The sequence below is a fragment of the Panicum hallii genome, chromosome 3, assembly GCF_002211085.1.
Source record: "Panicum hallii strain FIL2 chromosome 3, PHallii_v3.1, whole genome shotgun sequence".
NCBI classification, from domain to species: Eukaryota; Viridiplantae; Streptophyta; class Magnoliopsida; order Poales; family Poaceae; genus Panicum; species Panicum hallii.
This window is the reverse complement of record NC_038044.1, coordinates 9,385,702-9,401,043: the sequence shown is the minus strand read 5'-3', so window position 1 is coordinate 9,401,043 and position 15,342 is coordinate 9,385,702. Positions and strand designations below refer to the sequence as shown.

The 15,342-nt window shown below is 46.5% G+C and overlaps 2 protein-coding genes across 4 annotated transcripts; one reads left to right on the top strand and one right to left on the bottom strand.

Annotated features, from left to right (window-relative positions):
* The first annotated feature begins 3,362 nt into the window (after positions 1 to 3,362).
* On the top strand, positions 3,363 to 6,289 carry LOC112888115 (protein NDL2-like). 3 transcript variants are annotated; one of them, XM_025954469.1, is made up of 11 exons: positions 3,363 to 3,478; positions 4,046 to 4,132; positions 4,256 to 4,353; positions 4,456 to 4,544; positions 4,672 to 4,732; positions 4,822 to 4,908; positions 4,994 to 5,071; positions 5,160 to 5,216; positions 5,350 to 5,405; positions 5,495 to 5,630; positions 5,723 to 6,289. In XM_025954469.1, exons 2-11 carry the CDS (start codon positions 4,066 to 4,068, stop codon positions 5,942 to 5,944), a joined length of 951 nt encoding a protein of 316 aa, XP_025810254.1. In that variant the 5' UTR covers positions 3,363 to 3,478; positions 4,046 to 4,065; the 3' UTR covers positions 5,945 to 6,289. The 3 variants fall into 3 exon arrangements, with proteins under 3 accessions (XP_025810254.1, XP_025810252.1, XP_025810251.1); XM_025954467.1 differs by having other exon boundaries at positions 4,446 to 4,544; XM_025954466.1 differs by having other exon boundaries at positions 4,046 to 4,145.
* A 163-nt stretch (positions 6,290 to 6,452) lies between these two features.
* Positions 6,453 to 12,282, bottom strand: LOC112888114 (ABC transporter C family member 8-like). Its single transcript, XM_025954465.1, has 12 exons — positions 12,239 to 12,282; positions 9,911 to 11,856; positions 9,497 to 9,817; positions 9,347 to 9,433; positions 8,663 to 9,265; positions 8,409 to 8,573; positions 8,032 to 8,326; positions 7,706 to 7,920; positions 7,324 to 7,629; positions 7,120 to 7,183; positions 6,772 to 7,011; positions 6,453 to 6,652 (listed from the first exon to the last, which is right to left on the bottom strand). Exons 1-12 carry the CDS (start codon positions 12,264 to 12,266, stop codon positions 6,555 to 6,557), a joined length of 4,368 nt encoding a protein of 1,455 aa, XP_025810250.1. The 5' UTR covers positions 12,267 to 12,282; the 3' UTR covers positions 6,453 to 6,554.
* Positions 12,283 to 15,342: the final 3,060 nt, after the last annotated feature.

The following is a 15,342-nucleotide window of genomic DNA, read 5'->3' as shown; positions in this document are numbered from 1 at the left end:
TGGGCCGTAGTAAGAATTTACAAAGTTTTGGACTTGCAAAGTGGTCTCTGACGGCCTACTAAGTAAGCATTGGTTCGGACTTGGGGCATCATCCATCAAGCGATCAGGCTGGGCTCTATCTGTTGGGCCGAATTCACCTGAACTCGTCCCGTTTCTCCTTGTTTCCTGAAAGAACCGGCCAAGCAAGTCCATCGTGACTCAAGTACTCACATGTTACCAGAAGCGCATTCCGTATGGCAGTACGTGTGAACTATAGGTGCCAGCATGGGAACTTGTGCCTGCAGAGTACGTTGTGCTCTTTTCTAAAAGCAAAGAAAACCTATGAAATAGCCTTTGCATCTGTCACGGGTACGCGATCGAACTAATTGCTGGTCGATATCAGGAGTACGCACTATGTATGTACACGGTTGGTATACGAAATGAGAGAATAGACCAGACCGGTGATGCTAGTTGGGCCCATTCGAGGGGGACACTTGTGTGTACCAAGCTGTTGGTCAGGCCCATGCATTTCACTCACCTGCTCTTCTTAGTAGTAGCGTCACCGACAGTCTACTGTGCTAGAGATCGAGAGCATAGGCCTAGAACGAAAACGATTTGCATTATTTTGTTTTCTTGATTGAATGGAGGAGGAGGAATAAGGAATGGACATCGATGAGGCATGGGACGATGGAGAGGTGCATGAGGCATTCATGCTCCTGCAAGGGCGCAAGGCTCCATCCTGTGGATCGGAGTTACTTGCACCGACAGCAGCTACTAGCTAGCCTGCTGCCAGTCTCGCAACGTATGTATGATGTGCTGCTGGTACACAGTAATGACACAAATCACTAGTATGGCAGGATATCCAATCCATACTACCTTTCAATTCAGTCTTGGTAGCTGCACAGTCTGTCTACGTTGGAGATGATGCTTGTTAACACGCTGACGCAGTAGACGGGGACTTATTTTTCTCAGCTAGGTAAGAGTACGTTGCTTACCAGAATTATTAGTTGACTTGTTATGTGCATGCGAAGTTGATGCTGCCCTAAAATATGCATGTATAGCTAGTAGTCAAGTCAATCGACGCCAATACTCACGGCAATTCTGTCAGAATATATAGGTACAAAGCCACCGGCCTGTTTCTCACTGAACAATAATCCACGTGAGCTAGCCAGACTCTACCGTGCGCCGACGAAGTGCATGCACGCACGCATATGGGCAGGTCGGTGTCGAGCCATTCATGGCCTGTTGGGCATGTACCAAACAACGTTGACGATGTCATGCTGCTGCGCATGCTGCATGGCCCGGCCAGATCGACAGACAGGTCAATTAATCTGCAGGATCCTGACGGACGGACGGGCCTCCTGCTAGCGCGCTCTCTCTCTCTCTCTCTCTCTCTCTCGATGGGATGGGATGCGCAGCGCACACAGCAGCCATGGTCGCCGTTGCCGACAAAACAGAGACCTCCATCGTCCATCACTACTGTTCACTAGCTCATTGCATCGCTGACGGTCTCGTGGGATCGGACGTGGATGATCCATGCACGCCCGGGTTTCCAAGCATGTAGCTGCTAGCCTAGTACTACCAGCTGATGCGTATATATAGCGACTTTCAGCCTACCGGCCGGCCATATATTTCATCGACCTAACTAGCTACAAATCCTAATAACTTATTGGGAGATCGATCTATATATCATCGCCAAGTCGCCATCGTCCACACCATCGATCGGCAGCCAGCGTTCGGTGGTGCGAACGAGTACGAGCCAACCAACAACAGTTTCTTACGAGTAGCATAGCACAGTGCACCGGCGAGCAAAGTCGTCGGTCTGCACCAGAAACTTGCATTGGTGTACGTTTCTTCACCAAACTGTATGCGCTGTTCAGATCACATACATGCACGACTGCAAGTTGAACCCGGTCCAGCCGGCCGGCGCCGTTCAGACGATCGAACAAGAAGCCTGCTGGCGCTGCCTACCCTACCCTCGTTTTCCTTCCTTCACTTATATGAAGCCGGCCGCATACGAGTCAAGAAGCTAGTTCGGGCGTTTCTCTTCTGCAATTTTGAGATGGTTCATGGTGCAGTGCAACAGTGACTTTGAGAACCTGCAACCGCGCCCACCGGAGCTCAGATTATGTACCCACTGTTCCCCTACAAAAAGAGGGTGATGATGAACCTTAGGCGTATTTCAAACTTAAACTTTAGGTGTTACTGCTTCATACGACAACACTTCTTTCCTGACGAGTTCTTTAATTTTTTTTCCAGCTTGATTTCGTGCTGGAAGAAGAATAAGGGTTGCATAGGACCCCCTCTGCTCGATATATCACGCACGCTGTTTGTTTACACGGTTACATGCGATCATCCAGCTTAGCACATGTCAGTAATAGGAAATCCTTGATGGTTAGGCAAAAACCGTGCTGATATTTGACACCGTACTAGTAAAGTAGCAAACCAATGCAAACTCTATCTCGCTCCCCAACCCCCAATCCGGTCGATACTCAAGTTGAAGAGAGGAAAAAAGATGCCTATTAACAATGACCACCTTTCCCAGATAGTGCAGAAGTGTCGCGATTTTGCCAGCACCACTCGGAAAAATGCGACGCCATGTTAGGCCAAAGACCAACAGAACACCACAAACACAGCAACAGAGCAGTAGTGCCTCACTACTTCTCCTCCACATCCCTAGCTATCCCTTGGGAGTACGTATATCCAAAACTGCATGAAACTGCCATATATGTTTATTTCTCCTTCACTGTACTGTCACAAGAAAATGAAATGACAAAGACACTCATCATGTACTTTTCCGGGTCTGGATTCCAGTAGTGGTCCAGTAGGTAGGTACGCTGTGTAATATATTTAGCATTTTTTCGATTTAGCTTTCGATATTTAGCATGTTTTCTTGTTGAACAAAATGCACATGGTTCCTTAAAGCTTTTTTTAGATTCTTAGCTAGGCATATAAGCTCTAAAAGTCAGGATCTGAGTCCATCAAATTTTTAGGCGAAAATTACCTAATTAAATTTCATTCTAAGATGGAAAAATATCTAATTTTATTAGTTGGTCGACACCTAATTTAGTCAGTAGTTATTTTTTTAAAAAAAATATTCAATGTTTCACAAGATGAAGCTGGGAGTCATCACTCTGGCCCCACGCAAATCAGGTGAAGCCCATGGCACGTCCAGGACTCCAGCCACGGTCAATGACAGGTGGGCCCACCGGAGGGGCGACGAGGCCGGGTGCGTCCGCAACAAATCCAAATCCAAAACAGTCGGGGTTGGGTTCGGCAGGGGTGCGACGACCCACCCGGTGAGTTTGACCAACCGAGCAGGAGCAACCCGCGGCGCCGTATATATACGCGCCCGCGCGCGGAGCCGCGGAGGCGGAGAGGCGGAGCAGAGGAGGGAAGTGGGGGAGAGAGGCGCCCTGGAAGCGAAGCAGCAATGGGGGAGTCCAGCGGGTCGGCCTCCGTGTCGGTGGACGTCGAGCGGATCTCCTTCGGCGGCAAGGTCCGAGTCCGACGACGAGCACCTAGTAGCTTTCTTGCTTCCGTTCCAAATGGGGATACTTCTTCTTTTTCAGATTTTCGATTTCGGGGGCGGCCCTGCTTTTTCAATTGTTTCGGGGCGTTCCCCCCCCCCCCCTCTAAATTTTAGTTCTTTTATTAGGGCGTAATTGGACTGCGTCTGCTTTATTTCTCTACTGTCCAGCTGTTTATTTCTGCCTAGAAATGTTTTGATTCCGTGAAATGCAATTTATACTAATGTGTTTATGTCTGTCACGTCGTCAAATGCTTTTGTTTTTGGTGTTTTTACCCAATGTTGTGCTGTTTTTATCATCTTTCTCAAACCAAGACTTGTGCTAGGCAATAAGTATGTTGGGATTTAAACGTTTCCTCTTGGCGATTGATACCACTCTTTGGTCCCTGTGTTCATCTTTTTGGAAGTCGCCAAAATTTGCCAAACTTAGCCTGTTCCACTTCCAAGTTTCTTTTGTTTGGACTTTGGAGTGGTCAATGTTGGCTGGGGTCTGGACTAGCGCTAAAAGCTGAAAAGGATGTGCCTTTTCTTGACCAGGAGCATCTTGTGAGGACGAGATGTGGCTCTGTAACAGTTGCAGTGTATGGAGACGAGGACAAGCCTGCGCTTATTACCTACCCGGATGTAGGTTTGAACTGTGAGTGTCATCACAGATTTTATAATTTACTGATAACTGTTATGACTGGATTCTGCAATCGCCAACCAAACATGGCTCATATGCTACTGTTTTTCTGTTGGCTTTGCCAGACATGTCCTGTTTCCAAGGATTGTTCTTCTGCCCGGAAGCTGCGTCTTTGCTGCTCCACAATTTCTGCATCTACCACATCAATCCTCAGGGGCACGAGGTCAGTAATGCCAGTTCAACCTTTGTCATGCGTTATGTTGGCCTTGTGTTGATTCAGCTGCTTACATGATCTTTGTCATGGCCTTTGTTAAGAGCCCAACAGTTGGGAGCGGCTCAAATCCCATCTGATGTGCCGGTGCCATCTGTTGATGATCTTGCCGATCAGGTTGCAGATGTGATCGATTTCTTCAGGTACTGTATTGTGACAGTAGTCCCAGTGCATGGATCCTTCACTGTATGATCTTTGTCTATAGAAATTATTCACTGGATAGTCAGAGGTGTTTAATTTCGGTTGGACATTTTTGTTCAATCTTTTCAGTTTAGGATCTGTGATGTGCCTCGGTGTCACGGCTGGTGCCTATGTCCTCACACTCTTTGCGGTATGTGTTTTTTTGAGTCAAGACTTGTCAGTTAATATAAAATGTCTCTATTGTGGCTGTGCTAATAAGGATTTTATACTCCGTCATAGACAAAATATCGGGAGAGGGTAATAGGACTGATGCTGGTTTCCCCTCTGTGCAAAGCCCCATCCTGGAGTGAATGGTTGTATAATAAGGTAACTTCATCTTTCAGTTACAACTGGCCATTTTCTATCCTGCCAGGTAATCCCAATCAATTAATGATGACAACTTATGCAACAGTTATTGTTAAATTTGCTCTACTATTACGGGGCTCGAGGCCTGGTCAAGGAGTGCTTGCTTCAGCGGTACTTTAGCAAGGTAGCTTCAGATCTCACTATTCTCATCTTGTCTTCTTGGGACTCATAATTATAGTTGCCACTTTTGTCTTACTGACGTAACTCTGCAGAAAGTGCGTGGGGATGCTCAATATCCTGAATCAGACATCGTGCAAGCCTGTAAAAATGTTAGTCTATTATTTTCAATTTGTTTTTTTTTCTCCATAGTTACATACTATACCAGAAGTAGCAGCAGTTCTTGCACATTCCTTTAGTTATAAATCAGGAACCAGTGGTTGTTTATTATTAATTTATATGCAGTTGCTCGATGAGAAGCAGGGTGAAAATATTTGGAGATTTCTCCAATCGATAAATGAGTATGTAGTGCGCCATTTATTCCTTGTTTTGAGTCAACTAGAGTTGATATCTGGAATATGGATGCTCATATGGATTCCCCCTCCTCCAGGAGGCATGACTTAACAGACTCATTGAGGAAATTGCAATGCCGCACACTAATTTTTGTGGGAGAGAACTCAGAATTCCATGAGGATGCCATCCATCTGACCACAAAGCTGGACAGGAGATACTGCGCACTAGTTGAGGTAATATAAGGATCCATGTGTTGCCATCTCCTGACAGAAGCACATATGGAACAGAAGCGTTTTACTCAGATTACTTTATGAGTTAACCGCAGGTGCAGGATTGTGGCTCCCTTGTAACTGAGGAGCAGCCGTATGCCATGTTGATGCCAATGGAGTACTTCCTTATGGGATATGGACTTTACAGACCGTATCAGCTGAGTGGCAGTCCTCGCAGTCCACTGAGCCCGTGTTGCATATCGCCTGAGCTGCTATCTCCTGAGAGTATGGGTGTGAATCTGAAGCCAATAAAGACTCGGGTCACCATCGACTTCTAACACTGGGAAACAAGTCTCAGGAGTCAGAATGAAAACGGACTACCTGTATTACATTACATCTAATAAAACTGAAGGCAGCCACAAGCTGGTTGCTCTAGGATGAGTGGTGGTCGCACCTTGCTTATATACCATGGCAAATGGCCATTTTTGTTGAAGATTAACATATATAATGTACATAAAAAAGAAAGAGCAGAGGGGAACCCCGTAGTAGAGATAACCAGGATGCTTCTTTGTTCAATCTGTTTTGTAGTCAGCTGTCAGCACAAATGTACATCTCAAAGTAGTTTGACAGAAACAATAAGAAAAGAATCACTCTCCAGGGTGTTAGATGTTCGTCTTTCATACCGACAAAATTGTCATCTGTTGGACCTCTGCACCTACTGTGTCTGGGTGGGAAGGACCTGCATGTACACCCTTATTTTGATTTACTATCTACACAAAATGCAGATCATTATTTCATCTCTATCCGGATGATGGCCCTCTAAACAGTTTTGCCGATTTCCATTATTGATTGAAGTGATGGACAATGTAGTCGACAGGAATAACCTTCTATTCATGTCATACAGTGGCAATTTATTTATCTGAGAATTTGTCTGGTTTACTGCCAGCTTCAGTTATAGTTGGACCAATACTCATCGACGAGCTTACAAAAAGCAGATTCCTTGTTTTCCATCAGACTTGATGGCCTGTCATACTCGATCATTTTGCCTGCAGTGACAACAGAAATTTATTCACATCAATTTGGACATACTTCTGAAAATCTTTATTTTGTCAGTGAATCTGTGTCTCAGCCAGAATGCATCAAGTGCTCAGAAGCGGCAGCCTACCGTAGGAAAGAACCATGACCATATCACTGTCTGTGACAGTAGGAACCCTGTGCGCTATGGTGATCACTGTGCACCCTGAAAACTCCTGCTTGATGACCCTCTGCAGAATGGCGTCGGTGGCTGAGTCGATGGACGCTGTCGCCTCGTCAAGGACCAGTATCTTGTTCCTTCGGAGGAGAACACGTGCAAGGCAGAAGAGCTGCCGTTGACCAGCGCTCCAGTTTTCGCCGTCATCGCTCACTGAAAATGTTTGATGATTAGCGACCAGAGAATTTTCGGTGCTATACATTCCTAACAAATTTATTTGAGAGTTTTTGAGGATATTCACAGTTTAGAATTATGACTCGCCTGGTGATTCAAGGAGTCCAGTAAGTGCACTGATTGTTTTCTTTAACTGGCACCTGTCTAAAGCCTGAAATAGAATAGTGCATCAGGACCAGGATCAGGAAATACAATGTTATAGCATGGCTATATACCGAATGCATTAGATTTCATGAACATTTCAGAATGCGCTGGTATAAATTGGTAGTTCAGATTTTTAATCTTGCTGACCTCCCAGATATCCTCATCGGTATGAAGACATAGAGGATCAACATTGCTCCTTACACTGCCTCTGAAAAGGGTTGGCTCCTGTGGAATGATGCTGAGCTTCATCCTCAGGTCCTTCAATCCAATGGTGCAAATGTCAAGATCATCAATGAGTATTCGCCCACCGCATGGGTCGACAAGGCGGAACAGTGCACTTAGAAGAGTTGTCTTCCCACTCCCGGTTCTGCCAACAACTCCTATCTTGTTCCCTGCTTCAAATGTGCAGGTGATACCTCGCAGGACCGTAGGCGCATTTGGCCTGTACTTGACCTGTAAACAGACAAAGTATGAACATGGGGGTAAATCCAATTTTTTTATTAATTTGAGGGGGGTTTGTGTCTCTTACTCTTAAGTTTTGTAAATCTATTCTTCCTTCAGATGGCCATGAAGGAGGAGGCCTACTGTCACTGATGACAGATGGAGGTTCTGCTGGGAGATGCATGAACTGCTTGATTCTCTCCACAGATATTATGTAATTTTCCAGATATGAGTAGAATCTTGTTAGGAACACTTGGGCAGAAGAAAGCGTCAATGCGTAGGAGAGGCATAGGCCAAGGAATCCTACGAAAGAAACCAAGAGAAGAATTTACTGGTTAGAAGATCACATCATGCACAGGTTTTCTGCTGAACTTTTTTTCATAAGGATTTTCAGCTGAACTTTAGATTCTATACCTGGAGCAACAGCTCCCTCCGGTAGCGAGACAAGAAGGATTGATGATGTGATGATCACCAAGATTTGCAGTGCTTCGACACGCAGAAGCACCCACTCCAATGCGGCACTGGTGTAGAAGAACAGTGTGGCATCTGTGTCAATGAGCCTAAGATTTGTCTGAATAAACCTCCTTGTTGCTGCAAATGCTCTGATGGTGATCACCCCCAACATTGATTCTGCTGCAAAGTTCATGACAGGCGCCTTTGTAGTTCCATTGATCCTTACCAGCTCCCTCGCTGATGCAATGTAGTACCTCTGCAACGTTACCATTATTCTTATTCGCCACACCATGCCAATTGCCAAAGCCAGGAATTTAGAGTTAAGAAACGGTGTTCACCTGAATGTATAACAGAACAATCACAACAGGAACAACCACCAGTACCACCTGCCATGTAACCATGATCATGATAACTATGGTTGCTGCCACTTCAATCGTGCCAGATATCACGAAGGTCATCGTATAGGGTACGTCGAAGTCTACTATGCTCAAATCTGTTGAAGCCTGCATTATCCAAAGAATGAAAAATTCAGATATGGCATCTACATCTGCTGAAATATCACTGAGAAGTTTACATATGTGGAATATTTTACCCGGGTCGTTATACGTCCAGTTGGAGTGGAATCGAAGAACAACATTGGGGCCTTGAACACTGAATCCATAAGTCCTGAAAAGAACTTCCGTGATGCTTTCAGGCCAAAGTGAGCAGCAAGAAGACTCCTAATATAGGAAAAGAGGCAGCTTGCGGTTGCCATCACTGCATAGACTCCAACAACAACTGCCACACTGAACTGGTGGGTTTGAACTGCAATTGCAAGCCAATAAGTTGCCAAGCATTGCAGGACGACGAACGCACACTGTGCAAGTATTATCAGGACAAGGAGAAACCAGCCCTTGGACACTGAAACATAGTCTTTGTATGGTTTCAGTCCAGTTTCTCCTAGTTCTCTCTTCTCCTCTTCTGTCAGCTGGACTGACAGTAAGTTACCGGTGGAGACCTCTGCCTCACTGTTCTGCGGTATCATTGGTATTTGGTACTGAAAGGTGCCTGGTTTTTTTGCCTCTTTGCCATGATCCTGGGAATCTAGTGGTGTTTTTGAGTCCCTGTGAGCATTGACAAGCTGTTCAAATGCTGTGCCAGACTGCAGAAGCTCCTGATAGGTGCCTTCCTGAGTTATTTCCCCATTTTCCATGACCTGGAGGAAAGTTTGGCTTATCTCTAAATCTCTGATATGTAATGGCTTTCAAAGTAATATACAGGTGCAGAATTCACTTACCAGAATCTTGTCAACCTTGGAAAGGAACTCTACTTGATGTGTCACAAGAATGACTGTCTTGTTCTCAAGTGCTGCCATCACACAATCCTACATACAGGAGCTTCAGACATCAACGAAATGATCGTTAGCTGTGACGTTAGCCAATCTTACATTGAATAGGGTAGCAGCTGTATGAGCATCGACGGCGCTGAAAGGATCGTCGAGAAGGTAGATGACTGCGTCGTTGTAGACCGCTCTGGCAAGCTGAATCCTTTGCTTCTGCCCTCCACTCATGTTCAGGCCTCTCTGCCCAATCTCAGTCAGGTCCCCATGCGGGAAATTCTCGATGTCCTTGTCCAATGCACAACACCTGATGGCCTTCTCGTACTCCCCATTGTTCATCGGCTTACCGAAGAGAACATTATCACGCACCGTGCCGCTCTGGATCCAGGACGTCTGTGAAACATAGGCGACCGAGCCAGAAACTGATACCTGATCAACAGAAATGGGGAAGGAGATCAGTTAGTTCATCATGTCATATGCTTGATAGCATTTTTGAAGAAATGCGCATTTTGTGCAACATACTGATCCGGATATCCTTGGTATCTCGCCAAGCATTGAGCACAGCAACGACGATTTCCCTGCACCGACAGGCCCACAGACCGCGATCTTCTCCCCCCGCATTGCAGTGACATTGATATCTTTCAGAGTTGCAATGGCTTTGCTAGGCTCCCAGCTGAAGACACCACTTTGCACGGCCAGGCTCATGTTGGAGGCTGCCATGCCCGTCCTGTCCACTGCGTCGTCTTGGAACTCGTCCTCGGTTAGGAACTCGTCGATGCGGTCCAGCGAGACCTTGACTTGGATCATGGTGGACATCACCTCCGGCAGCACCCTCATCGGCTCTGAGATGACGCGCAGTGTGGCGAGGATGGTGAACACAACGCTGGCGTCCAGGGGCGCGCTCCGGAGCGCGGCCGTCCCCGCAAAGATCACGGCGGAGATGATCGTCGGCGACATCCAGTACAGGGCGCTGCCGTAGGCCTTCTTGATCTGCGTCTCGGCGAGCCACCGCACCTCGACGTCGCGCAGGCGCTGCACCGCCTCCCTGAAGCTGTCCTCCCACGACTGCAGCTTGACGACCTTCATGGCGATGAGCACCTCCGCCGTGGCGCGCTGCCGCTCGTCCTGCGCCTGCATGAATCTCGACTGGTAACGCTGCAGCATCCTCGCGAGAGGGACGTTGAGTACGCCGCAGGCGGCGACGGGGGCAAGGCCCGGGAGCGCACCGGCGTCCACGGTCCAGAAGAGCATCGCGATGGCGAGGGCGAGCTGCACCGGCATGCACCACGCGCAGTGCAGCCAGAACATGAACTCGCCGAGCCGGTACGCGTCTACGGCGATGTAGTTCGCGACCTCGCCGGCTCCGTGCCGCCTCCTCCCCTCGCTGGACAGCCTCAGCTGCTTGTCGAAGACGGCCGCCATGAGCGCTGAGCGCATGCGCATGCCGAGCCGCCTGGATCCGAAGAACCAGTGCCTCTGCGAGAGCGACTCCACGACCTTCATCACGACCAGGCCGAGAATCAGCGCGATCCCGGCGGCGATCCTCCGGTCCCGCTGGTAGGAGTAGGACACGAAGCAGTACAGGATCAGCGGCGACGCAGAGAAGGACAGCGTCCGGAGGAGCGTGTACAGCGCCGTCAGCAGGAGCTCCTTCTTGTAGCACTCGGCGAGCACCCAGAACACCTGGTTGCTCGTCCTCGCGGCGTCCGTCTGCCTCCGCCGGTGCCATTCCTGCAGGAACGTCCGTTGCGCCGCCTCCGCGGCGTCGTCGGCGTCCAGCGGCGGGATGTCGCTGAGGTCGAGTGGCTTCGAGTACCCGAGCCGCAGCAACGAGTCCACCCACGTGAACGTGAGCCGGCTGAAGAATCCGGCCTCCCTGAACACCGACTTCCTCTGCCCCCCGTCTCCCGCCGTCAGCAACGGCTGGGTCTCCTCGCCGCCACCGCCGCCTGCAGTGCCACCTCTGCAGACGCTGATCGTGCAGAGGAGAAGCATGGAGCTGGCAACCCACGACGCGATGCCAAGCAGCTCCATCGGGCTCCCCCTCAAGATTTTCTCGACGCTGTACACGGTGGCCATACCCGCGAGCGCCGCCCACCACGCCATGGCCACAGCTCGGGAGAACCTGGTCGGGCGGATGAACAAAGAAACCGAGACGACAATCCAAACCACCCCTCTGACGAATAGACCTGCCCTGGGAGACAACGAAGAGGAGCCCCATGCGCCGGAGCAGATGTAGGCAACGCCAAGAACAGCGCAGCCGGGAGAAGTAACATAGCACAGCAATGGGAGATCCCTTGCGCGAGCCCTGAATCTCCTCGCCCATGCAGCGACCACCAAGCTCAGTATGTAGACGGCGAGGAGGAGGAGGTTGATGAGATCGACGAGGCTCCTCTGGAAGCAGAGAGACTCCATGTCGAATCCAAAATGACCCCCTTCGCACGTTGATGCAAACAACCGACCTGCGACTGCAAAGAATGGGAAATGTTTGGACGCCATTGAATTGACAACAGAGGTAGGATCAAGGTTTGGTTTTATATCTCCGGCTATATCTTCCGTTATCTCTGGCTATAGCTGTTTAAGAGAGATTTAGCTAAGTTTTTAGGGTACAATTTAGCTTTTAGCTGCTGCTATAGTCCGCTATAGCCGCCTATAATCTGTTTTTGTTTTTTGATATAGATAGCTAAATGCCTTAACCGGCTATTTGAAACATTGGGTAGGATTCAGAAAAGAGACGGCGCAAGTTCAGCAAGTACAGCAAATTTGGGGTTGAAATGGTTTCAGTACGGAGATCATAACTTCATTGTCCGGGGAGAACTGGAGGCGGCAGGACAGGAAGGGTTTGGTTACCTTGCAGGCTCAACGAATGAGGAGCCATCGCATTGCTTCTTGGATCTCTGCTCTGTCGTGGGCTGCTAGGAGACAACTAAGATAGAGAAGAGATGATCAACCTGAACACTGCCACCTAAAGCCCTGCCCGGCCATAAGTGTTGTGCCATGATTTACACATGGTCCCGGTGACAAGTAGGCCTACCGCAGAAGCACTTTTAGCACGTGATGCAGGACAGCAGGATTGTTGCTATGTTTAAGACTGTCTGTAGTTGCTGATCTACACTGTCTAGGCAAACATTGTCACCGATCGAAATACTCCCACCTAATAATAATGACGCAACAAGAAGTGATTGCAACTAAGAAAGTCATCATAGATCCGAGATAGAAGAGTGAATAATATAGATACAAAAGTTGATAAATAAACTTGATGTGATGTGAAGTATCCCGCGGGACAATTTTGTTCTCGTTATGTGGCCTAGTTTCCTACCTTTTTGATGATATGTTGTATATCAATGTACTTTCATTTAACCCTCATATTATTAGGTTTCACGCGAAGATATTCCACCATGATCTCTTCATGAATTTTTTATTTTGACATCCAAATCCCAGTCACCAACGAAATGTTCGGGCGGTGTGGCTCCATACCGAACTCCTTCAAGCCTCCTGGAAATTCCAACTGAAGAGTGTCACTACAAATGAAAAAAAAACTATATACTGTCACATACTGAAGAGGGAGGGGGGAGGGAGAGGGAGAGAAGCAGTCTGTAAGTTTGCAACCTAACTCTCAACCAATTGCAACACGAACTACAATAAATTCGGTAAGAGAATAAGAGTAAGAAGATGGACCGGCATTAATGGTGTAGTCCACATGGAGTAGTCAACTATTATATTGGTTTAAAATAATATGACAATAAAATATAGCCAATAATTAACTAAATTATTAGCCATATCAGATTGAATGATATACTTAACTAGCAAAACAGATTGTATACAATAGGACCTATCTTATGCTCAAAATTAGCTGCTATAGTTAAGGACTTTATGCATGGGGTAAGCAAGGGTGGGACAGAAACGGCCGGAAGCACGGTGCATTGTATTGTCAGTGTGCGGACCTGCTGCAAGCATCTCTCTACACATCAAGCTCAGATTAGTTGGACTTGAGGTTTTCTTTAAGATTTGTATAATCAATACAACCTGGAAGTAGATCTGCAGATAGTGCTAGTGGCACGATTGTATCGTACATAAACCAGCAAACGGTAGAACTATCATCTCGACTGAACGGTGTATTGTTTATATAGATGCCAGGGGACTAGGTGTGTGCATATTTAAACCATGCACGCTTGGGTGCATCCATCCATGCATATTAAACTAGTTACTTTCAATGCATAATACGGCTATATACTACTGTCTGATAGAATTTTTATGTAAATATGAGACAGTCGAAATTTTTTTATACCACTAAAATATTAATTAGTAGTATGAGATAGGATATCTAGATAGTATAGGTAGTATAAGGGTAATATGGGAAAAATCATTTCATTACGAGGTTTCATCGCTGATGTAATGGTCTAAAAGTGTTGCAATATATCAAAAATAATTGCAATAGATAAAATTGTAAAAAATATATAAAAATTATTCTTAATTTATATTAAGTTACTAAGACAATCTTACCCCTTCTAATGGAGGGTTGGATCTTTTCTATATGACGTACTACCAAGTGGTAGTATTGTGCGCCGTAAAAAGGCCTACATATATCACTAGCTAGTAACTATTACATCTTGGAATATAAGAACTAGTAACTATTACTCCCACTTTTTAAATTATTAGTTATTTTAACTTTTCTAAATTTATAAATTTTAATATACATCTAGACATAATATATGTTATATATATACTGGACCTACTGCTGGACCTACTGCTGAAGGCGTTGTTCTAACTCATTTTTGTTCTTCTAAGGCTCCCATCGAGTGATTGAATCTAGATTGGAGAGTAGGTCGTCACTCTCACAATTCTGGGAATGAAAAAAATCTTCATCGGTTAAGCCACTGATTCGGTGGTTTGCCTAACGCGGTACGGAACTTATACTCATTTGGCAATGAATTACTTACTACATGCTGTCAACCTAGCTAGAATGGCTGATCAACCATTTAAGATACTAACCACTACTACAAAGAAAAGGATTTATGTTCCATCACTTGTAAATGACATCATCATACTCATCATCAAAATTAATTTCTTCCCTATCATTTTTGCACCAATATATATACAGAAGTGGCACGCCACATTTTGCACCAATCTATGGTTGACGGGAGCATCTCAATCCGTGGGATTACACAAAAATGTTCTCATCGTCTGATCGGGGTAGGTACCAAGTGGAGACACCGACTGTCCTCGAGACCAAATCGAAACCACACTTTGGCACGCCGTATTGCCTCCGGAGATGGTCGTGTCATCTGCAGACGTAGAAGCCGGGCAAGACGACAACGGGCAGCAATATATCTCTATCAACATCAGTCTCCGTGCTAATTAAGTTATGGTGCAGCTGGACTTGAGCTTTGCTATTTTACTCGCTCGCAGCCTGCAGGAAGCAGGCAGGTGGTTCAGATTATGGAGAAGGGTGTTTCTTGCACGATCGCGTTAACAAATGCAGCTAACAGTACGGTCGTATCTCTCTACAGAACGGTGTAGTACACGTAGCTGCACATGCCAGTTGACGGCATCTAATGCTCCCATCAGCACCTTCCATATATTCCATCTTTCTGAATATTCATATGTTCCTATGGAAGTCTGAACTTATAATCTTTAACATCAACATGATGACCTATGCTTCTATACTCTTTTTCCTCCCATACATTCTACTCCTGTTTCTGCAATTCCATATATTCCATGTTTCTGAATATTCATATGTTCCCCTGTTTCTGAATTTTCGTATGTTCCCTGTTTCTGAATTTCCATCTGTATTTCAGGTTTGCAAGATAGTTCCTAGATAGCATCACCCGAAGAAGTAAACAGCAGTCAGGCTTTTATTAATGAAATAAACCTGGCAGCACCCTTCTGCCAGCGAGGGATCCATTTGTCAGGTTCGTTCATGATGTGAATTTTGTAACTGTGAGCAAACACAT

Bases quoted from the DNA above. Each gene is read 5' to 3' on its own strand.
- LOC112888114 (XM_025954465.1), bottom strand. From the start codon at position 12,266: ATGGCTCCTCATTCGTTGAGCCTGCAAG. The intron at 7,630-7,705 runs GTAAGAGACACA...GTCTGTTTACAG, and splicing joins TAGATTTACAAAACTTAAGA to GTCAAGTACAGGCCAAATGC. The intron at 7,012-7,119 runs GCGAGTCATAAT...AAACATTTTCAG, and splicing joins TGGACTCCTTGAATCACCAG to TGAGCGATGACGGCGAAAAC.
- LOC112888115 (XM_025954466.1), top strand. From the start codon at position 3,413: ATGGGGGAGTCCAGCGGGTCGGCCTCCGTGTCGGTGGACGTCGAGCGG. The intron at 4,146-4,255 runs GTGAGTGTCATC...TGGCTTTGCCAG, and splicing joins CCCGGATGTAGGTTTGAACT to ACATGTCCTGTTTCCAAGGA. The intron at 4,545-4,671 runs GTACTGTATTGT...CAATCTTTTCAG, and splicing joins GATGTGATCGATTTCTTCAG to TTTAGGATCTGTGATGTGCC.